Here is a 26,301-nt window from a genome sequence, read left to right on the forward strand (position 1 = left end):
TTAATATTTACGAGCTTTTATATGCATTCAGTCAACAGATATATAGGACCGGCTCTTGCCGGCCCGGTATAAACTCTTTGTGATATGTATTCAGAAGCTAGGGCTATAGGTGTGTGTGTAAGCATTACCCATTTTAGCATATGCTCTAGAACTGTGTTGTCCAATAGGTAGCCACTAGCTACACAGGCTAATGAACACTTGAAATGTTCCTAGTCCTAACTGAGATATATCAAACAGTGAATTCTGGAGAATTAGAATGAAAAAGAGAATGTAAAATATCACTAATTTGTTTTTATCGATTACCTGTTGAAATGGCAGTATTTTGGATACACTGGTTAGGTAAAATGTCATTAATTTCACCTGTTCATTTTTTAACGTGGTTACTAGAAAATTTTAAGTTATGCATTATATTTCTGTTGGATAGCACTGCTTTAGAAAGGGGTCAGCAGACTAGGGCCTGCAGCCAAATGCAGCCAAATCCAGCCTGCCTGTCTTTGAAAAAGGATTGATTGGAGGAAAGCCATACTCATTCTTTCATGGATTGTCTATGGCTGCCGTGTCTGCCACAAGAGCAGCAGAGTTGAGTAGTCCATACAGAGATTGGATGGCCTGCACAGCTGAAAATATTTACTATCTGCCCTTTTACAGGAAAAGTTTGCCGACCCCTTGCTCTAGAACAGCGCCTGGTATGGTAAATACATGTCATGTAAATCTTTTCATTACAGCCCTGTATAATTGTCATTCAGGCTTACTGTGTGACAGGCCTGGTTCTAAGGAGTTTATAAGGACTATCTCATTTATTTCCCGCATTAATCCTAGGATGTGGAATTTCCCCGATTTTGTAGATGAGGAAATCGAGGCCCAGAACGGGCAAGAAACTTACCAGACATGCTCAACACCCCTCACTTCTGTGAACTATACCTTCTTGAGCCTCCTTATCCCCACACGTTTGATTCCTGGAGTCTGCTTGATTAGCCCACAGTGGGCACCATGCTGCTGCCTTTATTAAATTATTTTTTAATTTTAAATGACTTTTCGAACTAGAATTGAGATGAGGTCGGCTCCCGTGGAAGAAGCTGAGGGGCACTGGGCTTTGGTGCCGTGGGTACAAGCAAGCTGGTCTGTAGTGAAAAGAATGAAGCGCACGAGCAGAGAGGAGAGGGAGCGCTCTGGGTGCTCTTTTCTCATTTAACATAGAAACACTTGTTGAGTGATAGTAAGCACTGGCCAGGTGTTTGCCAGGCATGTCTCAGTGAATGAAACAGACGTCATTCTTTTACGGTCTTGTGGGGAAGGCAGACAATAAAACAATTTTTAATGTGATACCATGAAAAAAAACCACTGCAACTATTGGATGGTTTTTTGTTTTGTTTTCTTTTGTTTTTAACAGGTTTCCTCATCTGTAAGATGGAGATAAGCCATATACCTGACTCGGGCTCATTGTGAGGATGGAGATGACATGAATGTGTATGGCACATGGACTTCAATAAATGTACATTGCCTTCTGCTGTTAAGAGGTAAGGAAGGGAATGAGTCCAGGGCATTGGGTGCATCATGACACTTAACACACTGCAACCACCAGTTGTCACTGTAGAGAACGTTCTCAGGTGAGCGGTACATGGCAGGTGTTTTTAATATTTCCCAGTGGGACTCATCCAGCTGAATCCGAAAGCAGAGAGGTTCTATGTATTTGGTCTAGGAGCAGGTCCGGGGCTGTCTTCAGGGGGATGGCAGCGTAACTGAGATGGTCCTGCCGCGGGAGGGCCTCTTGCCCGTGCGCACAGGGCAGTGGTGGCAGCTCTGGTTTAAATCAGAGTCACTGGGTTAGCTGGGAGGATACCCAGGCCTACCCTCAGGGGTTCTGATCGCTTCTGCCTGGGACGAGGCCCTGGCGTTGTTTTTGTTTTTGCTGTTTGATTTCTCCAGCCGATTCAGGTTTATAGTCAGGACGGACAGCCACCCATGGTGAGAATTAGGCTGGGCCCAGGGAGCTACTGACACAAAGGCACAGAGCTGTGAAATGGGCAGAGCCTGTCGGTGTCAAGCGAGGTCATGGAGGAGGATCACGGAGGAGGCTGGAAGGGGGGCCTTTTATCACCTGGCCAAGGGCCTTGGGGCTCCATCCTGAGAGCACAGGGGCACCTCTGAAGGGCTTTAAGTGGGAAGTTGAGGGGATATCTTGGTGAGCTCTGTAGTAGAGGATGATCCCTCTGACAAAGTGCCGTGAATCAGAAGGGACGCAGTGAAGAAGCAGTTAGAACCTGCCAGATGGTAGGAAGCCCAGATTGGGCTCCAGCATTCCTCCTGGGAGTGTCCTCTAGCAGCCGTGTCTATCCTTTGCAGACACCCTGTGTTGAAAGTGGCCAGTTTCTTGTCCGTATTCCTTCCACTGGGCTGTCAGCTCCCTCAAGGCAGAGAGGATCTCTTTAGGCTCAGCAGCTAATGTGTCCTTAGATGTGTAATAAATATTTATTGAATGAGCTCTGTAGAGCTATAAACTGGATACACAGCTTTCCTTGTCTTCTTATGGCAGTACTCAAAAGTCTCTATCTCCGTTGCTTTCACAGCATACCCTCCTAGGGCAGTAAATGCTTTATATCCACGTCATTGTCCCACAGGGGGAGCAGAAGGTTTGGCAGGATTTAAGTGCTGTTAGACATGAGGAGGAGGGTGGAGAACAGTATGGTGGTTCCTCGGAAAATTGCAAATAGCATGACCATGTGACCCAGCAATCCCACTTCTGGATATTTACCCAAAAGCATTGAGGGCAGGGTCCCGAAGAGAGATTTGTATGTCCGTGTTCATAGCAGCGTTTATTCACAACGGCGAAAAGGTGGAAGCAACGCAAATGTTTATGATGAATGGATAAGGACCACGTGGTCTATACATACAGTGGAATAGTAATAGTCCAGGACACAGGCTACAACACAGGTGAACTTTGAGGACATTATGCCGAGTGAAATGAGACAGACACAAAAGGCCAGATACTGTATGATTGCACTTAACATGCAGCACGTAGTCAAATTCATCGAGACAGAAAGTAGAATGATGGTTGCCAGGGGCTGTGGGGGAGAAAGGCACAGGGAGCTGTTGTTTAATGGGTACAAAGTTTGGTTTGCAAGAGGAAAAGCGTTCTGGGAGTTGGTTGCACAACAACGTGAATGTACTTAACACTACTGAATACTGCTTTAAAATGTTTAAGATGGGAAAAAAATGTTTGAGATGATAAGTCTTACGGTGTGTGTATTTTACCACAATTAGAAATGAAAAAGAAATACAGAGGAGAGGTAAACAAAAGGACATATGAAATAAAGAGCAGAGTACTTATGTGTGAATACATTAACGTCTGTGGATTTACAGAAGTGAAGAAAAGTTTTGCTGGTAAGACAGACTGCTGTTCTCATCATTCTGAAGCTCCAAAGCTATAAAGTTCCCTTCAGACTCTCCTTGAGACTCTGACCGTTCGTTGAGAAATTCTGACCTGAGTTAAATATTGCCCAACCTCCCTGTGGGCACTCTAGACCTGTCTCTTATTAACCACCTTGCCAACATCTGGCAAACTTCCATCCTGATTTCTTCAGTAGCAGTGCCTCTAGAATGAATACGGAATGCAAGCAAGATGACTATTTCTTCTTTGTTAGGAAACTTCCCAACAAGTTGGGGAGGGTTCAAGTATCTTAAGCAGCTTGAAACCTTATCATGGTGACTTGGCTGCGTGACTTCCTCCAGATGCCAGGATGTCAGGCAGACAATTCTGAGAGAAAGTTCAGCAATGGAGGCCATGTATTTTTAATTTTTCTGCATTTTTACCTTGCATGTTCTTTGTTTACTGAGCCTCTGATCCTTAGGAAGACCTCCTTCACTGTCTTCACTCTGGAATTGTAAAACAGGTAAAACAATGATCTTGAAGTACTGATTCTTGATAATGATAAAAAATAGCCTCTTAAGGGCGCCTGTGCGGCTCAGTCCGTTCAGCATCTGCCTTCGGCTCAGGTCGTGATCTCATTGTCCTGGGATCGAGCCCCGCATCGGGCTCCCTGCTCGGCAGGGAGTCTGCTTCTCCCTCTGCCCCTCACCCTGTTCTCGTGCTCTCTCTCACTTTCTCTCTCTCTCTCTCAAATAAATAAAATCTTAAAAAAAAAAAAGCCTGTTAAGATCCTGAGTTGCTGCCTCACAAGGGACTGCCCGGGTTGTCCACATACCAGCTCCCTCTGGTGGCAAAACTGCCAGACTCAATCTCTGTCATCCTTGAGCTGGCCCAGCAGGGAAGCACCCGTAGGAACCTCACAGTTGTGACCCAGGGTACTTACTCTTCCTGTTTGAGAGGAGATGCAACTGGTTTAGACCCAGCAGTAGACTTCTTAGGAAATTGTGAATGCTAATCTGAAGGCAAAGCCACACGTCGCTTAGCACCTTCATGATATTCTGATTCTAGAGGGAAGGTAGAAGACTGATCCATTTACCGTGCCATTTTCAAATAGACAAACATTGTAAATACGTGGAGTTTATCATGAAATGATATTGGACGAGTCACTTTTCTGGTTATGAAAATAATACATACTCATCATACAAAATACGGGAAGGAATAAAAGAACGAACAAAAAATCATCTAAAATCTTGCCATTCAGAAAACGTCACTGTCTAAAGTTTTGTGTATTTGTTTTTGACCATTTCTCTTCACATGTGATTCTTAAATAAAATTTGGATCAGACTCTATATGCTGTTTTTAAATAACAACTTTATTCAGATATTTATATACCATACAGTTCACCTCCTCAAAGTGTACACTTCAGTGATTTTTAATATATTTACAGTTGTGCAGTTCATCACCACAGTCAACTTTAGAGAAGTTTGTTCAGTTTCCCCAAGAAAAACTGTACCCGTTGGCAGCCACCCCCCTTTCATTCCACCGCACTGGTTCCCTGCATCCCTCTGCTCCAGCCCTAGTCAACCACCAAATAGATTTGCCTGTTCCGGACATTTCATATAAATGGAATCATACAATATGGGGTCTTCTGTGTTTTTTAACTTAGCATAGTGTTTTCAAAGCTCGTCCATGTTGCAGTATATATCAGAATTTCATGGTTTTGTTTTGTTTTGTTTTGCCAAATACCATTCCATTGGATGGATAGGCTACATGTTGTTTCTCCAGTTGACGGGCATTTGGGTTGTTTCCACTTTTTGGCTATTAAGAGTAATGCTGCTGTGAACATTTGTTTGCAAGTTTAACCATTTGGGACCTTACAGTTTCTTCAGAGTTGGAAGAAAATTCTTACATGGACAGCTTCCACGCCTCTTGCTTCCCTAAAGTAATTTTATAGAAATGGAATCACTGACCAAAAGAAAAAGACATTGCATTTCACAGAACTTGTCGGATGGTTTCTAAGAAGATGGCATTGATCCTCTCTGTGCTCGCTTCAGTGTTATTAGACTATGTGCTTAGTGATGAGCATTTTTTTAAAGATTTTTTTATTTATTTAGAGTGTGTGAGAGCAGGGGGAGGGGCAGAGGGGGGAGGGAGAGGGAGAGAATCTCCAGCAGACTCCCTGCTGAGTGCAGAGCCCGACACGGGGCTCGATCCCACGACCCCGAGATCATGACCTGAGCCAAAACCAAGAATCAGATGCTCAACCTACTGAGCCACCCAGGCGCCCCAGTAATGGGCATTTAATATAAAGTGCTATGAAACAGAAGCCCATGAGTTTTTGAAAAGACAAGGTCCCTGCTATCAAGATGCGTAAGTCCATATTTAGACCAGATGGGCAGATGCAGATCCAGGGGTATTAGGTAGCAAGGTTATGTGCATTATGTGGAGAGAAAAATAGACTGGTTAGATAAAGTAAATATTTACCTGCCCAGGATGAGATAATCATCAAGCAACTTTTTGCACCTCAAAGTTAAACAGAAAAGTTAACGGAACCAAAGTGGCCTAGGGAGTAGCTGGTCCAAAGTCATAAATGGTCCGGATCGCTTCGTGTGAACCCTTACCCTGCTTTTCAGAAGACTCGGATGTCAGCACAGTGCCCGTTGACTCTTGGGGCCCATCGGATCTGGTTCCGGCTGCCTTGCAGCCGATAACTGTCTTATGATTTCTTCAGATTCCTTGGGACATCTAAACAGCATCCCCTTATTGCCCTGTTTCTCATTCTGTTATTCAGAAAAATACCACTTAAATATGATAAAATCAGCAAGTAGTTCAGCTTTATAGCTGAATATGGGGGTAAACAATCCGGTCTTGCTCAGACTTACCCTGTTCATGCTGACACTGGCATGATTCCATGCCCAGCATGACCACCAAATTCCATCCAAAGCAATTGACCGATCTGGATCTGGAAAGAGCATTGATTTGGAAAATTTGATTGGCAAAAGTTTTAGAGCTCTTCTAGTAAGCTTCTTTTAAGCAACCGTTAATGTGGAAGCTGGTTGCAGTGCTGCTTTTTTTTTCCCCCCCAACTACCCAGACTCAGCCTTTTGCAACTGAACCATACCACATTGCAGATTCCATTTTCTAACAGGTCACGCCCACTTCTGTTACATAACTCTTTCAGAAAACGCCGCGTAGGTAACTGGCAGAAAGCACTCTGCTACTATCAGGAAGCTGCAACTGGTAAGCCCAAGCTTAAAAAAACAGAAACCTCTTTTCTCTTTTCTTTGCAGCTGTAAAGATGTCTGACCAGAAGCAGGGAGCTGCCAAAGCCTCCCTTATTGAGCAACTGATGTCTAAAAGGAATTTTGAGGATCTTGGCAACCACCTTACTGAGCTGGAGACTCTTCATGTGACTAAAGAGCATCTCCAGGAGACTGTTGTGGTGAGGGCGGTGTACAGAGTCCTCAAAAACTGCCCTACGGTGGCTTTGAAAAAGAAAGCCAAGCATTTGCTGTCAGAATGGAAAGCTCTTTATAAGGATCTCCACTTCAAACCAAGGGACAGCCCTAAATCACTCCCTACCGGCAGAAACTCCAGACTTTCTCATGACCCAAGTCAGGATGAGATACCAGGCGGCTCCAGGTCTAATTCATCACCCCACGATGTTGCAGGAGCTATTGAAACACTTGTGCCTGAAAATAGCACGAGTCAGATGGAGCCCAGGGAGGAGCATTTCAGGGGTGGTGACCCAAAATCCACTGACCAGAGATCCAGTGAGTCGCTGGATCCCACAGTACCTGCGAGAGCTAAATGCGCAGAGCTTCTTTATGAAGCTTTAACAAGTTCTTGCACAGATCAGCCCAAAGCTGATTTGTGGCAAAACTTTGCAAGAGAAATTGAAGGGCACATTTTTACTCTTCATTCGAAGAACCTCAAAAAGTACAAAACTTGTGTTAGAAGCAAAGTTGCCAACCTGAAGAACCCCAAAAATTCTCACTTACAACAGAACTTGCTCTCTGGGACCACGTCTCCGAGAGAATTCGCCGAAATGACGGTGATGGAGATGGCAAGCAAGGAACTGAAGCAGTTGAGAGCCTCCAACACAGAATCTTGCATACAGGAGCATCACCTTCCCCACGCCACTGAGGGCATGCAGACAAAGAAAATAAAATGCAGACACTGTGAGAAGTTCAATTGCAAGGTCACCGTAATCGCCAGAGGAACACTTTTCCTGCCAAGTTGGGTGCGGAATTCAAATCCAGATGAAGAGATGATGACCTATATGATCTGTAACGAATGTGGGGAGCAGTGGTATCATAGCAAGTGGGTCTGCCTGTGATGGTAAATAAACGTTCTCTTAACCAAGAACTGGAGTGATACCGTTTTTTTGGTGCCACCCTTTTGTGCTTGGTTTTAAAATCTTACATGCACTATATTCTTTTTTTTCCCCAAGATTTTATTTTAGGGGCACCTGGGTGGCTCAGTTGGTTAGGCGACTGCCTTCGGCTCAGGTCCGTGGTCCCAGAGTCCTGGGATTGAGCCCCGCATGGGGCTCCCTGCTCAGCAGCGAGCCTGCTTCTTCCTTTCCCTTTGTATGCTCGGTCACTTTCGCTCTCTCTCCAATAAATAAAATAAAAATAAATCTTATTTTATTTATTGGAGAGAGAGGGAGATAGCGAGAGAGAGCACAAGCAGAAGGCGGGGAGAGGGAGAAGCAGGCTCCCCACGGAGCAGGGAGCCCGATGCGGGGCTTGATCCCAGGACCCTGGGACCATGACCTGAGCCGAAGGCAGACGCTTAACGACTGAGCCCCCCAGGTACCCCCCCCCAACAATATTCTTAATCCTAAGAGGAAGGAAAGTCAGTCATTCATTGAAGTTCACTCCACGATCACTAAAAGTTGACCGTTTGGGGAGAGAGTGGATGACTGTCTGCTTTGTGCTTTGTGGCCACTTAGTCCTTTGCTGTACGCAGAGTGTGGTTGAGAGCAGCTCAGCAGGCCCTAGAGCTTGTTAGAAATGCAGAGTCCCAGGCCTCATGCTCCTGGATCCCCTGGTGATCCTGTTCAAGGCAGTTTAGTGCTCCTTTCTCAATAGGCCAGGAGTCCGTAACGGTGGCTGCGTATGAGGATCATCTGGGGAGACTGACAACCCACTGATGCCCGGGCAGGGCAGGGGGGCTCCCCAGAACAATTGAATCTGAATGCATGGGATGCAGCCCGGGCTCTTTTAATTCCTCAAGTTATTGTGAGACAGAGTTGAGAACTACTCCCACACAGGCTCTCACTTGATGGTCTCGCAGCTCTAAGAAAAGAATGTCACGGTACACTTTACACCTGAGGAAACAGGCCCCCAGGGGTGCTGTGACTTAGCTAGCCCAGCTGGAACTGCTCCCACACTGTCTTCCTCCAAATTCACCATCCAAGACCGCTTCAAATTTGACTTCTGAGAAAGGTGTTCCTGGCAATGTGGGACAAGACGAATAGTGTCTTTAGGCTCCAACATTGGATAACTAGGGCTTTGTTACTTTCCCCTCTCTTGTCTCACTTGTCTCTCCCTTGAACCATGAAAATTATCCTCTAATCCCACAGGTAGAATTTTGTTTCGAGTCCTTTTGCCTAGTCAGAGGAGTTGCGTATTTATTTGTTTGGGTTTTTTTGTTTTTTCTGCACAAGTCCTCCAGAGTATATAAAGTGTTTATGAAATTTGGTTTCTGATGTTAGGGAGCCTTCATGTTCTCAAGGGCATGTGAGTTTAGATCCGTAGGGGAGGACAGAAGCTCTCCTAGGCTCTGTGGCTGGGACCCCGCAAATTAGACGGACAAAAGACAGACTAACAAGAGAAAAACCGTTCATTAACACGCCGGGCATGAAACATACGGGAGAAACTCGGTGATGAAGAATTCAAACGGGTGGTTGGAACTTGGGCTTGTGCAATAGCATCTTGGCAAAGAATGATACATTTGTAGAGAAATAACAAGAAGAAAGGGGCTTTAGGCTTTTAGGGCCCGCAAACTGGGAGGGTAAATATATGGGGGGACTGATGAACATAATGGTCATTTAGTAAGGTTTGTTTGTGTAGACTCTCCTCGCTGCCAGCCTGAGGATGTTCCCTTCTTCCTGGTACAGAATTCCTGAGGGGAATTTACATTCTGCTTTCAGGCAGAGAGCTCCTTCCGTGTCTGCCTTTTCTCATTTGCGTTCAGCCCAGAATGATCCTCATGCCAAGATGGCATATTGGGGGTCCCATACTCTGCACCCTTTTAGGTCTGAAGTTCCAATTGTGCTAATGTAAAAACAGGCCTTGATCTGTCAGAGGTCGTCCGTTGCCTCAGCCTTTGAATCTACCAACATTTCTCTAATGAATGAATTGAAGAGGAAATTCCTTCTTTAAGGCTTTTGCAGTGTTGAACCAACCTGTGCGATTATTTAAGCACAACACACCTCTGTGATTATGGCTGATTTTGTTCTCTTTTGAGAACTTGTCGAATGTTGATGGTTACAGTTTTGATAAGCTTACTTCAGAGTTATACACATTTTCACCAGTTCTTTTCTCCCACCGTTCCTAACTTCCTGTGTCAGAGCTCTGAAGGCCTAACCAGATACACAGTTTACCTGCCTCCTGACACAATTCCCCAAATGGTGCCTAAAACTAGAATATGTTCGCGTGTTCAAATGGGTTTGAAGTAATCGGAGGCCCTCGAGTGTGAATTCTATTTTGATATCTTTTCCCCTGGTGGCTTCCCGGGGCTGCCTATTTTGATGTAACATGCTAGTCTTAAACAGAAACTTGCAGAGTCACCTAAAACTTGAAGTTTCACAAACTGGTTTCATGTGACTTAGGATGATCTTAAAAACTATTCAGTGGTTCTAAAAGGGCACATCACATGAAAACCAAGTGTTCGTGTCATTGTTTGTTTTTTGTGTGTGGTGGGGTTTTAAAAAAGTTTTTATGCTGGAATTGTGCAAACTTCATTTGCAGACAAATAAAGGCATTTGAAATGGAAATTCCTTCACTCTCCAAAATGTAAAAATCTGGGTAGTCCTTTTCATTTCCTTTCGACTTGTCAGTGACTTTTGGAACCAGAGATAGGCAAAGAGCAGTGTGGGTTTTTTTTTTTTCTTTTAGCCAATGAGACAGCATTACATTTTTAAGTATAATCATCCTTTCACATTCTATGTCTCACCCACTAAAAAGAAAGTGTTTTCCTTTAAAATTGCTTCTGGGGGAAAGGAGCTTTCATTTAATTTACAATCACGGTTACAGAAATGGCAAGTACAATGGCCCCAAGGTCCGGGGCGGGGCGGGGCACGACAGGAGCTGACCAGAGCTGAGGTGAAGTCACAGGAGCCACTGGGTTCATTAGGGCCCTTGTCAATCATCATAAGGACTTTGGGTTTTTTCCAAGCCCGATGGGAAGCCATTGAAGGGAGGGAGTTGGTAGTGAGACAACTTCAGTGGCCTTTAGGAAAGTTCCCTCTGGCTGCTTTGTTAAATTAGTTGGGGAGGGAAGGCAGGATGGATGCAGAGACATCCAGTCAGGTGGCCATGGCAATGGTCTCGTTGTCATGTGACTGGTTCCAAACAAGGGTACACCAGATGGTCTCCCTGCATGTTTACAGTTGACAGAGTCCTTGGCGATGGGGTTCGGGAAATGCTACTCCAAAATCTGGTACCTTCTCATACAGAAGAAACTGAAGGAATCCAAGTAAGGGCCTGTAGGTGGAGGACTCTTTGGCCTCCCCCTCCTCCCCTGAGGCAGGTCCTAAGCCCCTCCACTGAGAGGTGCCCTCCTCCTACCCGAGGAAAGGAGCATCCCTGATCTCTGCAGAGGCAGGCACACGGGAATCTGAGCAAAGAGGACTTTCTAGGTTTTCCCCTTGGCTCATACCCTTCCGTCCTATCACATTCCTCCCTGACCTTCCACAAAAGCACACCGGTTTAACTCTCTTTGGGGCTTCGTTTCCTTATGAAGTCTCCTGTGTCATGTAGAATTTATGTTACATAAATGGGAATGCTTTCCTTTTGTTAATCTGTCTTTTGTTACAGAGCCCCAGCCAAGAACCTAGATAGGATAGAGGAAAAAATATTTTTTTTTCCCATCCTTATATAGGCAGTTTTGCAAATGGGTGTTTCATCAAATCCAACAACCGCAAATTCCCTACCTGTGACCCATAATAAAAATGAACTAACAGCACAGAAATTCAGTGCAAGTATGGCCCTGATCTTGGTTGCCCTGGTTACGAGGAGTAGCTGCATAGGGCATAAGCATCAGCTGTTAAACCTGAATCTAGAAGGGCTCTTCATGCCTTTTGCCACATCACCCTCCTTTTGTCCATGTTACCTTTTTTAGATAAAAAGTTGGATACAGTTGCAGCTCTGTCTCTTCCCCAGCACTTCCTGGGTTGAGAGGCTCCTTTCATTCCCTATTTCCATTTCTAAGCACCAGGCAGGAAGCCTGCAGCTGACCAAGCTCCACTGCCTTTGCGAGGGTGGGGTCTTTGGCTTTCTGGTCAGATTGCTTTATTTATAACTTCCCAGTAAATGCAAAATATTTTACACAAGTATATTTATATCTCTCAGAGGTATTTACTGTAGGTGCCTAGATTATAGAAGGCGTCCTCTTGCTTTCAGAAGAGCCCACAGTCCAAAAGGAGAAAGGATGATGACTTCATATGATTCCATTTGCATTACTATTCAAAATGAGGTTTGCAGAGACGTTGCCGCGCATTAGCAGAAATGCCGTGCCTTGCGGTAGCAAGTGCCCATTGCTCTATTGCTTGGCGCTCGGGGCAATGAGGTGATCGAGAGCCATTCCAGGCCTCCGGACCCGCAAAATGCAGGGGAAGCACCAATGACGTGGCCAGCTATCATTTTACATTTTAAGAGCTATGAGAGAAACACCGACTGACTGACTGATGAGGCAGGGGTGCAGGGTACCCGGGAGGATCAGGGAGGGCTTCACGGAGTCTGTGACGCTCAGGGTAAATGTTGAGATGAAGTTAGCCAGGCAGAGGAAGGGGGAGGGATATTCCATCACTGCATTTGCTAGATTCCTGGCACTTCATCTACAGTATCTCACGTAACCTTCACAACTACCCTGCCAGCATTTTAGAGGTGAGGAATCTGAGGCTGAGAGAGATTAAGTTAGTTATGCGGGGCTACACAGAGCCAGATTCCATTTATCTATTTGACAGAGAGCTCATGACCCGAGCTGAAGGCAGACAGTTAACCAACTGAGCCACCCAGGCGCCCCTACAGTTTTGTTTTCATGCAACAGATGTACACATATCCCCCAGCTTTGTGAAATCTCACAAGTTGCTGAGCAGGAAGTTTGCAGACATTTTAGTGGATTTCAATGCCATTGGAAAATGAGGTGGTGGCTAAAGGGGCTGAAGGTTCCTTTTGGGGGTGATGAAAACGTTCAGAAATCAATTGTGGCAATGGTGACCCTACTCCGTGAATGTGCTAAACACCATCAAATCATACATTTGGAATGGGGGAATTGTGTGGTCTGTAAATTAGATCCCAATAAATAAAGCTGTTATTAAAAAAATCAAATGAACTGAGGGAGGGAATTAGAAATAGAAATACTCTATTGGGTATTTATGTCAGCGAATCATTCTGAACCTTTAGTATATTCATACATGTAATGGAGAGAGAATGGCAGTCTTTGTCAAAGGGGCCTTGCAAGGAGCCTCCCCTGCCAGCTCACACTGACCCAGAGAGAGGCTGCATCTGCACCTCGCGGCCTCTGTCCAGGCAGTTTGCTGGGCCCCAGCCTTTGTATTTCTGCCTAGAAGGCCCCTCTCTCTTTCAGTCCACAAAACAAACAGGGCTAAAGCTTCCTCCCACAATGATCGCTCCTTGTGTTTCTAACCCGTTTCTCAAGCCACAGACTTGAGCTGTACTATGAATGACATCAAGCCCCCTAGAGCATAGAAAATCTAGAGTCAACCCAGAGCAGTTGCCATTTACATCCCTGGTTAGATCTGTACTTTGAAAAGAAACTGCAGATAAATTCACTACCTCAGAATGAGGCCCTGACATCAGCGGCATGAGCCAGACCTGGGAGCGAATACAAAAATGCACCCCCCGCCCCGCCCCATCTCAGACCAGTTGAATCTGAATGTATGTTTTCACAAAGCCCTCAGTGATTCCTCACAACGCAATCAGTTTGTGAATGCTCTCTTGTCCACAGCAACCGGGCCTGTGAACTCTGCCTTCCCTCTTATGCTTTTGGATGAAATGCCTGAGTTTCTAGCTAACAGGGATCTCTCCACTTGTCTTGGTCACCAACCACCTCCACTCTCCACACTACTAAATCCAAGGAACAGTTCTCAGCCCTGAAACCTGTCTTCAGCATTTGACACACTGGCCTCCTTGGGAACACTCTTCATGTGGTTTGCAGTCGATTGTACTCTCTCTGGTTTTCCCTCTTACTGGCCACTCTGTCTCAATATTATTGCTGCTTCCTCATTATTTTCCTGACCTCTTAACTTTGGAGTGTCCAGAATTTAGTCCTCGGACACCTTCTGTATCTACACTCACTCCTTTGTTGGTGTATCTAGTTCCATGGCTTTCTATACCATCTATATGCTGATGACTCCCCCTCTTTATCTTCAGGCTTGCATCTCTCCTCTGAATTCCAGGCCCCGAAATCTAACAGCCTGCTTGAGAACTCTACTTGAATGTCTGACAAGCATGTCAAACTTCGTATGTGTAAAATCAAGCTTCTGATCTTCTCTCCAACGCTACTTCTCCACTTAATAGCAACTCCATAGTTGGATAACTTAAGCTAAAAACCTTGGAGGTATGATCAAGTCCTTTTTTTCCCTTCCTTCAAACTTCCAATCAATCAACAAATCCTGTTGGCTCTATTTCAAAGATTAAGAAGCCCAACTTAAAAATGGACAGAAGATTGGGGCACCTGGGTGGCCCAGTCAGTTAGGTGTTTGACTCTTGATTTTGGCCCAGGTCATGATCTCAGAGTTGTGAGGGAGAGCCTGGCGTAGGGCTTCATGCTGGGCGTGGAGCCTACTTAAGATTCTCTCTTTCCCTCTACCCCTCCCTCTCTCTCTTAAAAAAAAAAAAAAAGGTCAGGTCATGATCCCTGGGTCCTAGGATCGAGCCCCACATTGGGTTCCCTGCTCAGCAGGGAGTCTACTTCGCCCTCTGGCCCTCCCCCGCTCATGCTCTCTCTCCCTTTCTCTCTCTCAAATAAAATCCTTAAGAATAAATAAATAAATAAAATTCTATCTGTTCATTGTTTTACTTTCCAGAAGGCCCTATAAATCTTAGGTAAGGAACATAGTTGAAAGAGTTGTTTGGTGATATTGCTGCTGTTGAGTTTTTCTATGTATTACATATTGTGCTTGGCTGTATGTCAGTAATTCTAAAAGTGCCTCTTTGAAAATAATCATCCCCAAATCACATATATAAACATTATTTGCAACTTATGAGGTTTTTTTTTTAAGTGGTTTTTAGTATATTCACCAAGTTGTACAACCATCACCATCATCTAATTCCAGAACATTTCCATCACCACCCCCCCAAAACACCATTAGCAGTCACTTCCCATTCTTCCCTCCCTGGAGTCCCTGGGAACCACTAACCTGTTTTCTGTCTCTAGGGATTTGCCTACCCTGGACATTTCATATCAATGGAATCATGTAATATGTGGCCTTTCGTGTCTGGCTTCTTTCACATGGGTTTTGTTTTTTTTTTTAACTTGAGAAGTAAAGCATATTTTACTAACCAAAGGGACTGTACTGGCCTTTATTTAAAGTGCAGCTTTAATTGAATTCACATAAATAATTTAACATTTACATCTGTCATAATTGCACTTCTTCAAATTTTTATGTCAATAATTTTTAGTAATCACATGTTAAAACTTGACATTTTGAAAGACAAAAAACCCCCACTCATCTACAAAATAAAGGTCACAAATTTTTTTCCTTAAGAAAAGGGAAATATGGATATTTCCCCCTACTTATTTTAGTTGGCTAAGTAGAGTTCAATCAGATTTCATCACTATAACCACTGTTTCAGTAAAGACTTGTAGCCATTGTTTAGTAAGGACCAAAGTCAGAAATTCTTAGCAACACGTTGGCTCGGTTTTTCCTCCCCTGCATGTCTTCTTCCAAACACACAATACAGTGTGGTATAAAATTATTGTGCCTTTGAATTATATGGCTTGGAAAAAAAAAAAGAATTGTATGGCTTGTTTTAAAGTAGTCAGTTCCTCACATAATTCCATTTTATCTCTAGGCTGAGAGATTTCACACTTAGCTCATCCTATGAATTTTCTCCGTTCTGTCTCTCCTCTATTTTATCACTGCTTCATGTTATTTGTGGACATGTTTCTTCCCTTTAATTGTCCATTAAGTTCCCTGTGCACATCTTAGTTATGTTTGTATCCCTCAAAGCCCCAAGATTAACTCTGGGCATGGTAGATGCTTAATGCAATTTTGTAAAATAGGTTTTTACTTAGAGTGGAATTTCAGTGAGTTCATATGTGTTTCTGTTCTACATCTGCCACCCCATACTTTGGAAACACTGCATCTAACTTTAATAAAACTGGATCAAATGTTATGATTGTTAACGTTTCAAACCCACTCCCCCCAAAAAGTAATTTATTCAAAATAAGTTTATTTCATTCATGTTATGGCATTTGAAACTTACCAAATTAATGGAAGAGAGCCCTGAGTCATAAGGGTTGTGTAGATTGTATTATTGCTCAAGTATTTGATGACCTTCCCAGTGAGACAATTCTAGAATACCATACCACTTAGATCAGCTTTGCCATGTGACTTGCACTGCCCCTCCCTTTAGAAGGATTGCACATCCTAATGTGTAACTCGCTTTGGCCAAGGACATATGGGTAGAAATGATGCATGTCACTTCCAGGTAGAAGCTTTAAGAGCCAACCAACCAATGAGAACTGCAGCATATCAGACGGGCTTCTCCATTAGCTCAGATTCATCAGCTTGGGCCCAGAGGGAACGTGACATGGAATGGAATCACAGCTGACCTGTGATAGACATTAAGATGAGAAACAAATTTTTGTTTTTATAAGCTGCTGAGATTTGGCGGGGGGTTGGGGCGGGGTCATTTTTTTCTTTTTTCTTTTTTTTTTTTTTTACCACAGCATGGGCTAAGCCTAGACTGATTGATAAAAAAGTGTTAAGAGAGGTATAGTTCCAATTACCTGAATTTATATTATGAATCACAATAAGTTTGCACTAGATGATCTATATGATATATTCTAACTTTGTACCATTCCAGAGTTTGTACAGTTGACCCTTGAACAACACAGGTTTGAACTGCTCAGGTCCATTTATACATGGATTTTTTTTTTTTTTTATAAATACAGTACAGTATTGTAAATATATTCTCTTATGATTTTCTTAACATTTTCTTTTCTCTAGCTTACTTTATGGTAAGAATACAGTATATAATACATATAACATACAAAATATGTGTTAATCAACTGTTTATATTATTGGTAAGGCCTCTCTGGTCAACAGTAGGCTATTAGTAGTTAAGTTTTGGGGGAGTCAAAAGTGACATGCGGATTTTTGACTGTATGGGAGTCAGTACCTGTAACCCCCACTTTGTTCAAGTATCAACTGTAGTTTCAAGTAAAGACATCAACTCCTTCTAACTTAGAGAAGGCATTTCTTAGGGAGATGTTGAGTAGTTCTTGGAGGCAAGGCTGGAGTATTGAGTTTGGACAGTGGACAGGAACAATGAGAATCCACACCATGAATGGCCTGATTAAGATGCTGTCACTGCTAGGCACTAGGTACTGCCACTGGCATCATGACCACTGGCACTGTCTGTGGTCTCTGGACACCAGAGGCCACCACTACACATGCCAGAATGAACTTTGAACTATTCCAGCATCTCTGTGTTCCTTGCCTAAGGTTCAGATCTTCAGAGAGGGTATCTGATTGGCCAGTCTTGGGTCTCATGCCCTGTATCCTTGTTGTGGGGGTTCTGGAAGAGCAAGTATCTAAGTAGCTGGCCTTTAGAGCTGTTATAATGAAAAGACTCACAAAATAGTTGGCTCCCTAACGGAAGGGCCTTCAGGTGCTAAGCAAAACCCCTTCTCCCCAACCCCCCGAAACTCTCAGAAAGTAAGAAAACTTTGCAACTCCTAATGTGTATTTCTTACTAAGTCAGGCTTCCCTTTATGGGGGTATAACATAAGCAGTGCGGTATAAATGACTATACTGTAACTGAAAATTTATGAGGCGAATGGACATATTCTAGTCCAGTTCAGTAGAATTTTCTGTGTTGGTGGAAATATTCTATCTACACTGTCCAGTGGGCTGGCCACTCACCACATGTGGCTATTGAGTCCTGGAAATGAGGTAATATGACTAAGGAACTGAATATTGAATGCCATTTAATTTTAATTGATTTATATTTCAATGCAAGTAACCCCTACAGCTAGTGGCTAGACAGCATATTTCTAGTACCTTTAGGCACCACACCTACTTTTCTCCACTAAGTTCTTCACGTTTTCTGTTATATTTATTTCTAAATGTTTTATAATTTTGCTACTGAAATTGGTATCTTTTTAAATTTACATTTCCTGTGTTTGTTGGTTATATAAATGGAATTTATTTTTGTTAAACATTTTTTATCTAGCCACTATCTTGGTCCATTTGGGCTGCTATTACAAAATACCATCGACTGGGTGGCTTATCAACCACAGAAATATATTTCTCACAGTTCTGGAGGCTGGAAGACCAAGATCTTCCAGCAGACTCGGTGTCTGTTGAGAGCCCACTTTCAGGTTCATCAATGGCCCTATTTTCACAGTGTCCTCAGATGGTGGAAGGGATGAGGCAGCTCTGTGGGGTGTTTTTTTATAAGGGCACTGATCTCATGGTGAAAGCCCCACCCTCATGACCTAATCACCTCCCAAAGGGCCCACCTCCTGATACCATTACATTGGGGGTTAGGATTTCAACCCCTGGATTTTGAGGGGACACAAACATCTAGTCTACAGTAAGCTGCCTTGTTGAACTCTTTCAATAATAAGTTTTCTATAGAGTCCTTTTGAATTTCCAAGCATATTGTCTGTGCTGAATATAGTTTTGTTGCTCCCTTTGCAATCCTCATATTTGTTCTTTCTTTTATTTCTGTGTGCTGTGACCTCGAGTGCAATGATAAATAGAGTGCTTGCTGCAGACACACTTCTCTTTTTCTTGTTTTAAAGGGCATACTTTATAGGGCACCTGGGTCACTCAGCCAGTTAAGCATCTGAGTCTTGATTTTGGCTCAGGTCATGATCTTGGGGTCGTGAGACTGAGCCCCACAACGGGCTCCAGGCTGAGCGTGGAGCCCACTTGGGATTCTCTCTCTCTCCCTCTGCCCCTCCCCGTCTCTAAAAGAAAGGGGGGGGCATACTTACAGATTTTAACTATTAAGAATGATATTTGGTGTGGGTTTTTAGTAGATACTCTTTGTGAGGTTAAGGAATTTCCCTTCTATTCCTGGTTTGCTGAAATTATTCATCACGAACGGGTGTTGAATTTTGTTGAATGCATTCTTTTCTTCACCTATGGAGTTGATTGTATGTTTTCTTTTCCCTTTAAGCTATTAATATTTTTGTTTTGAGAGAGAGCGCACACGCATGCACGAGCAGGGGTGGGGTGGGGCAGAGGGAGAGGAGAGAGAGAATCTTAAGCAGGCTCCACACCCAGTACAGAACTGAAGCAGGGCTCAGTCTCACAGCCATGAGGTCAGGATCTGCACCGAAGTCAAGAGTCAGACCCTTAACCGAGCCACCCAGGTGCCCCTGAGCTGTTAATGTTAAACTATCCTTGCATCCCTGAGATACACCCACATTGTCAAGACATTAAATTATATTGTCTTCTTTTCTCTTGATTATTATTCACTTTTTGCTGCCTCTTTGCATGTCAGTATTTTTTGTTGAATGCCGGACATTGTGTGTAAATGCAACATAAATGCTCTAGATGATATCTTCCACCACTGAGGGTTCCCTCTGTCCTCTATTAGGCAGATAGGGTGAGAGATCTATCACTTTAATCCAGTCAGAGATTGGGTTTAGGCTGAGCCTGGCTACAGCAATGGCCAGGAGCTCGCACAAGCTTGGATTATTATGGCTACTGGGATGGCCATGGGGAGAGGAGATGAGAGAATGAGAAGTTGGTGATGTGAGGGCCATAGTGGTCTCAGGTTTTAAACCAAAAGGGTCAAGAAAGCTGCTGGTGGGCATTGGGTACTGAGACATATGGCAATGGGGGGGTGGGAAGAGGGGCACTAACATTCCTGTCCTGAGTTCTAAGAGCAATATGAAGTTCTGGATGTGTCTGTGGATTTCGGAGGGCTTCTGTTTAAAGGAAAAAGTGGCTAAGATAACTGAATTTTTGTCTTCCCTAACTACTATAGCCTAAGGCAAAGATGACATTTGGATGCCATAGAAAGTAGGGTGCTTAAAATTCCTTTGTTAAAAAATTTCTACTTATTGCTCAAAAAAAATACTATAACATGGAATTCAAATTTTAAATAAAAATTCCCCAGAATCCTGCTGCCCTAACAATTCAACTATTTTGATTTTCCTTGCTGCTTTCCATTCTTTTTTATTTTTTTAAAGATTTTATTTATTTATTTGAGAGAGAGAGAATGAGAGATAGAGAGCACGAGAGGGAAGAGGGTCAGAGGGAGAAGCAGACTCCCTGCCGAGCAGGGAGCCCGACGCGGGACTCGATCCCGGGACTCCAGGATCATGACCTGAGCCGAAGGCAGTTGCTTAACCAACTGAGCCACCCAGGCGCCCCTCCATTCTTTTTTAAATAAAAACTCTTATGCAGAAACACCCACAAACACACACACACACACACACAAATATACTTTTTCTATAATGTAACCATGGTGTGCCTGGAATTTTCCTTCTACTGCCTCTAAAGGTGAAGTTCAGTTTATGACTCACATTCATTAGGAAGTCAGCAAAGGGATCAGATTCCTCACTTCATTCCTGAATTGTAATGCCTGTTCCGTTCTGCCATCTGTAATTACCTGAGTTAAGCTATGTTTAGAGTGTGGTAGGGAAAGAGCATCACTCTTCAAAATGCACTTAATATTTTTAAGAGAATACATTAGAGCTAGTTATGGCTGAAGAAACAATCATAATTTTGGTTTTTCCATCAATTATGAAGATTTTCTAAATCTTTCTAAAAGTTTGCATCTTTATTTAGACTTTTTTTGAGTGCTACTATGTGCTAGGTTCTTAGTGAACTGCTCTTTTCTCAACTGGTACCGCCCCCCCCCCACAGCTCTTCCCACTGCTGCTTGCTCATCTTGAGGGCTCAGCATAAGTCCCCTGATTCATGCCTACTGTGGTACCATCCCCCTGTACTCCCACAGACTGCACCTTGTTTATTTCCTTCAAGGCCCTTAATCCAATTGGTAACTGCACTGTGTGTTTAGTTGCTTACTGAATGTCTCCCTCACTCTTCTGGGCTGTCCTGAGAAAGGGATTGAATCTATTTTATTCACCAAGGTAAGATCATATGATATAAACACAGTTGGTAGATGGGAGCAAAAATTCAGGGAGGGTGCTTGGGGACACCCCTTGAATTTCTCCTGCATCTTGTCTACCACTGTATTCTCAGTACCTGGCACAGTGTGGGCACTCACTATATATTTGTTGAATAAATACTAACATGAAATGACTTTTCATTTCCTGAAAAATCTTAAAACCACCCAAGGGAAGAGGGTAGATGTGTTTCTATACTACAGGCATTGGAAGGGTTTGGGCTGGTGTGGTGGTTACCCGCAAACTTGGGAAGTGCCAGTTGCAGTGGCTTCTGACTCCCATGCCCCCTCTCTTCTGACAGTAGGCAGGCTGGTGGAGGAAGCGTGTCGGTGGCTTTTGATTCCCAGGTAGCCATTCAACATCAGCCACTGTACAGAGCTCATGGGACTCATGAAAGAATATATGTTCTATCATGGTGGCAAGTCAGACTTTCCATTTGATTGTATCAACCTGAAGATCGCAAATCCTGAAATTTTCTTACTGGCGATATATAGATTAAGGATGATGCTCCTATTCATTTTTTGATTCACTACTCCTTTTTAAGCTAAGGAGTGAAGAAATCAGATTTCTGATATTTTCTCATATTGAAATTTTATCTGACTTCAGGATCAGGATAAAAAGTTAGTATTAGTGTAGGAAACATGCTGAATTTAGTTTCTAGCCAAACTGGAAGGGTGTGACATTGTTTGAAATATTGAAAATGTATATATTATATAAATATATGAATATATAAAGGAATATATGAATTAAATAAAGGAATAAAAATATATACTATAGATAAATATAGATAAATATTAATATTTATTGAAATATTTCAATATTTATTGAATATTTATTTATTCAATATTGAAAATTATTCAGTATTTATTTATATAAGAAATGTTTCTGGGGCACCTGGGTGGCTCAGTCAGTTAAGCGTCTGCCTTCAGCTCAGGTCATGATCCCAGGGTCCTGGGATTGAGTCCTGCATCAAGCTCCCTGCTCAGCAGGGAATCGGCTTCTCCCTCTTCCTCTGCCCCTCACCCTCACATCCCGCTCTCTCTCTCTCTCTCTCTCACCTGCTCTCTCTCAAATACATAAAATCTTAGAAAAAAAGGTTTCCTCCACCGAACTGGGATTTTTTGCCTTCATACACTATTGATAACGTTCTTTTTCACTTATTGTATGTTGTTACATATTTTCACTCTGACTTTAAAGCCAAATATAATGGATTTCGAATTACTTTTTATGCTTTTCTCCCTTAGTACAGCTATGCAAGTACGTCTATGTAATATTGAGAACAAATCTCTTATTTTGGTCAATGATATAGGGAAATTATCAAATTTCTGATTATTTAGATATGTCATTTAATGGTCAAGTTGCCTACCATTGAGTTCTATGTTTTTCCTTGTATGTGAAAAGTATAATCAATTTAACTAGATCAGTATTTATGATACCTGAGTCTGGGGCCCACTTATTTGTAATTTTTCTTCAGAGATACCAGAGATGATATCTTTCAGACTCCAGCTGGAAATGGGGTATTAACTCCCAGGGCTCACAGTAATAAGTAGGTGTCATTTAATGAAAGAAAACATTAATGCTTAGCAACCTTGACCTCTTTTTCCTCCATAAGTGATGCAATGGATGTTTACAGAATATAAAGACAAAAGTCTTAATTAGATGAAGTGAGTCAAATGAGGTCAATTTTTAAATGTTTTTCGTCAGTAAGCAAGATCATGGAGCAAGAGAGACAGAGACCATCTAACTTGTGTCAGCTTGCCAACCACACACATCCGACAACAAAAATCCCCCAAACTTGCCCTTCAGGGAAAATTTTTTGACCCACTCTATTCTTGCACTGTCAAATCAGTTAGGCAAAGAAAGGAATGTATACCTGAATATATGAATATTCTTAAGTGTCAGTTGTATAGTGTCTCAGTAATAGTTATTTCAGAAAAAGTAACTCCTTATTCTTTCTTCAGGTGCTGACTATAATCTATACTCAGATGTTTATATACAATAATTCCGTAGGAGCGCTTGTTAATAGCTGCTTGGTATTAGCAGTTGCGGAAGATAAAAGTGCATCACTCTCTGACTATGATTATGATATACAGTTTTCAGGCAGCCTTTCCTTAGTGATCCTGTGGGTTGCTTGTTGCAACTTAGTTCACCGTACATGACACTATATAGTTCTTCTTTGGGAAAATTAATTCTAATGTTCTTATATGTTTTATTGTGTGGTTTTAATTATTTTGTATTTTAAAATATAATATCTTTCCCCTCCCTATTTTCAGTAGATTTATATTTTATAAACCTCTACTCATATTTCCTTGGAGGGAAATACCCTACATGGATAAAAAATAGATTTCTTTATAAAAGAAAAATTCATTTAAGCTCAAACTAGAACTCAGTCTTTATTACAGGCCTCATTGTCATAAGTATTCTAAAATTGTCTTTAATACTTGTGAGAAACTCTACTAAAATACACTTTTTCTAGTGCTGAATGAAAAGACTACATTAGATTCTTTACCTGAAAATGACTCCCTAAAGAGCCGGAGGTTATTTAATGATTGTGAGCCCAGCAAATCATAAAAGTGAGGTCCTCCTCTTGCAATACAAACAAACTAAATCTACCCCACAAAATATAGTGAGAGGTCAGTCAAAGTCCCTCCAGGAACCTGTGTCGTAAGAACCATGCGCTCAACTCCATATATTGAAGTGAGGAATTAAGAAGAGGTTTTCCAGTAGTCTTTCTCCACTACTGCTTTATATTTAGAGATAACAGAGGCGGTATTTTAACAAGATGACGGAAAAGGTTTCCATTTACTTTTATAAAAATTCCTGTTAATGCCACAATATCACAGCTGTTTGCATTTTTCATCTACCATTTGCATATTCGTTTTCTTATGGAAATCACAAAAACCTGTGATTGTGCTGATGCGATCTGTTTATTTCCACTTTAGGTGAACTTTTAAAGATAACTATTATTTCGTGCTCCCTCTCGCCGGAACGCAGCTGAGGACACGAGGAGTAGCCGACCCCGGGAAAAACGGCGATCTAGCGAGAGGACAGGCGTCCGGGAGAGAAGGTGAGGGCGGGCCGTACCGCGGCCTCGAGGCCCCGCCTCCGCGGGCCCCGCCCCGGCCCGCCGCCATGTTGTTCCCTGGGCGCTGGACGTGAGTAGCTGGAGCTGGACCCCCGCAGCGCTACGCGCTCCTGCCCGCGGCGCCCCGACCTACTCTCCTCGGAGAGGAGCTGGACCGGCCAGCCGCGAGCTCCCGGGCGTCCTCTGTGTGGCCACGAGGTGAGTGGAGCGCGGACGCCCCTCGGGGCCGGGCGCGCCAGCGTCAGGGTCTGGGGGGGCTCGTGGGCCCCGAGTGCGGCCTGGCCCTGCGGCGGCCGGGGCGGGGGCTGCGCGGGGCCGCGGGGCAATCGTCCGTCTCGGGACGGGGGACGGCTTGTTGCCTCCTGACTCCTGCTGACTGACGCAGGAGAAAAGACGAGTTCCCACAGCCACATAACCCGAGGAGAGGGACACACACCCAGACACGCGGGGACACATGGAGGGACGCCAGACATCTGGAAGACACACGCAGACACCCGGGGAAAGAGAGACCCGCAAACACCTGGGGCGCACACGGACTCAAGCGCCGGGGGAGAGCGACACGTACGTGCGTTCTCGGGGAGTGGGGCGGGGGGGGGGACACAACCCCGCGGGAAACACACGCACACAAAGACACGCAGTCCGTCGGGGACACACAGGTACAACACCCTTTACCCCCAACCATTCGGGGACACACGCACATCCACACGCCCCAGCCCGCCCGGACCAAACCATACCCCCGAATGATTAACGGAGAGGAAGCAAAGGCGGTCACAGGGTTTGATTTTGGCGACCTCTGTCAGGCTGCCCGGGTGAACGTTTGCCAACGTGTTAATGACCACTCGGTTAAGGAGTTTGGAGTGTGGAGCCAATTCTAGGGGCTGGCGGCAGTTTGGGGCATTATCTGAGTGAGACTGTGGCTAAGGTTTCAGAATCGTGTTCCTTTCTTCCAACTTAGTTTGTCAAGAGGCAAGGTGAGAGTTTAAAGTGCTGACCAAATAGCTGTGGCGGTGTTAGTTGTCTTTTTGTTGTTGTTTTTCTTTTTAAGTGATGATACATCCCGTGACCGTGGTTCTTTTGAGGAATGACTTTTCTGCTGGTTTCCAAAATGTCATGTGATCACAGTCTTTTTATAAGATTTCAGCAACCTGATAAAACCAGTAGAATTTGATTGCTTTTTTAAAATTAAAGAAAAATTTTTACATGTTTGTCTTTCTGATACCACTGTACTGGAAAATCCCTAAACTGCCTGTAATCTCAGAAACTGGTTTGTGGAGCAAAACTAGAGAGATGAAGGAAACCCAGAACTCTTCGGGTTTTTTTTTCCCCAGCCTTTTAGGAAGGCTGTGCTTAGTTTCTCTTTCAGGAGCTTATGTCGAAATTATAAGCACTACTTGTCCATAACTCTCAGTATCTTACTTAGATCCCCAAATCTAAGACGATGGTGTGATCCGGGTGCTTTCAGTATTTTTGTGTAGTCGTTGTAGTTAAATTCCTCTTGCTTATACTAAAAAGTTTCTGGTTTGGTGACTTATTTTGGAGAGTTTTCTGATTTGGGGATGTTTTTGGTTTATCGTTTGTGAGGTTATATAGTAGACCAACGAAAACTAAGAACATCATTGGCCTTGTTGACTGTCTTGGAGGTTGGGGAAATACCTTAGTGCTCTTCCTCCTTTCCATCCTCTCGTGTCTTTTCGTTTCTTCCTGTCCTTACCACTCCTTCCGTGTAGACTACAGTACTCTGGAGGCCTGAAGCTAAGTTCCTTTGGTTCTAGAAGTTAATTTTTAGCCTCCCCTCATTTCTTACCAGTTCTTGGGCAGTCACTCTGGCACTGGATGTTATGTGCATATAAATCCTGTTCATACATCATTTCATTTGATTCTCACAACAGTTCTCTGGTATTAGCTCCATTTTACTCGTGAGGAATTTGCTGGGGACATAGGAAGGTTAGGTCTGTTTCCCAGGTCACAAGTAGGGAAGAGGGCAGAGGCAGGATTCGGGGCAAGCCTTTGTGAGTGTTGCTTTCTTTTCTTTTCTTTTTTTTTTTTTAAGATTTTTAAATGTATTTATTTGAGATGGAGTGAGAGTGAGAGCGATCATAGAGGGAGGGGGAGAAGCAGACTCACCGCTGAGCAGGGAGCCTGATGCGCATCACCATCCGAGGGCCCCGAGATTATGACCTGAGCCGAAGGCAGACGCTTAACCAACGGAGCCACCCAGGTGCCTGCCCCCTTTTGTAAGTTTAGAGCGGTAGTTCTCACCGTGGGGACATTTGAC

At 43.5% G+C, this 26,301-nt stretch overlaps 1 protein-coding gene and 1 pseudogene across 3 annotated transcripts in view; both read left to right on the forward strand.

The window, feature by feature from the left end:
* Window positions 1-1,431: 1,431 nt before the first annotated feature.
* Window positions 1,432-7,735, forward strand: LOC148162060 (transcription elongation factor A N-terminal and central domain-containing protein-like). Of its 2 annotated transcripts, XM_088020326.1 has the most exons (3): window positions 1,439-1,517; window positions 3,262-3,381; window positions 6,658-7,735. In XM_088020326.1, exons 1-3 carry the CDS (start codon window positions 1,460-1,462, stop codon window positions 7,704-7,706), a joined length of 1,227 nt encoding a protein of 408 aa, XP_087876452.1. In that variant the 5' UTR covers window positions 1,439-1,459; the 3' UTR covers window positions 7,707-7,735. The 2 variants fall into 2 exon arrangements, with proteins under 2 accessions (XP_087876453.1, XP_087876452.1); XM_088020327.1 differs by lacking the exon at window positions 3,262-3,381 and having other exon boundaries at window positions 1,432-1,517.
* Window positions 1,435-26,301, forward strand: part of LOC148162061 (ras-related protein Rab-9A-like) — a 45,060-nt pseudogene continuing 20,193 nt past the window's right edge. The window contains exons 1-2 of the transcript XR_015767208.1: window positions 1,435-1,517; window positions 23,884-24,224. The product of XR_015767208.1 is annotated as a ras-related protein Rab-9A-like (transcript). The remainder of the gene's footprint in view (window positions 1,518-23,883; window positions 24,225-26,301) is intronic.

The sequence above is a fragment of the Eumetopias jubatus genome, unplaced genomic scaffold (assembly GCF_037043125.1).
Source record: "Eumetopias jubatus isolate StellerSeaLion01/CBP00866 unplaced genomic scaffold, mEumJub1_p1.0 scaffold_23, whole genome shotgun sequence".
Taxonomy (NCBI): domain Eukaryota; kingdom Metazoa; phylum Chordata; class Mammalia; order Carnivora; family Otariidae; genus Eumetopias; species Eumetopias jubatus.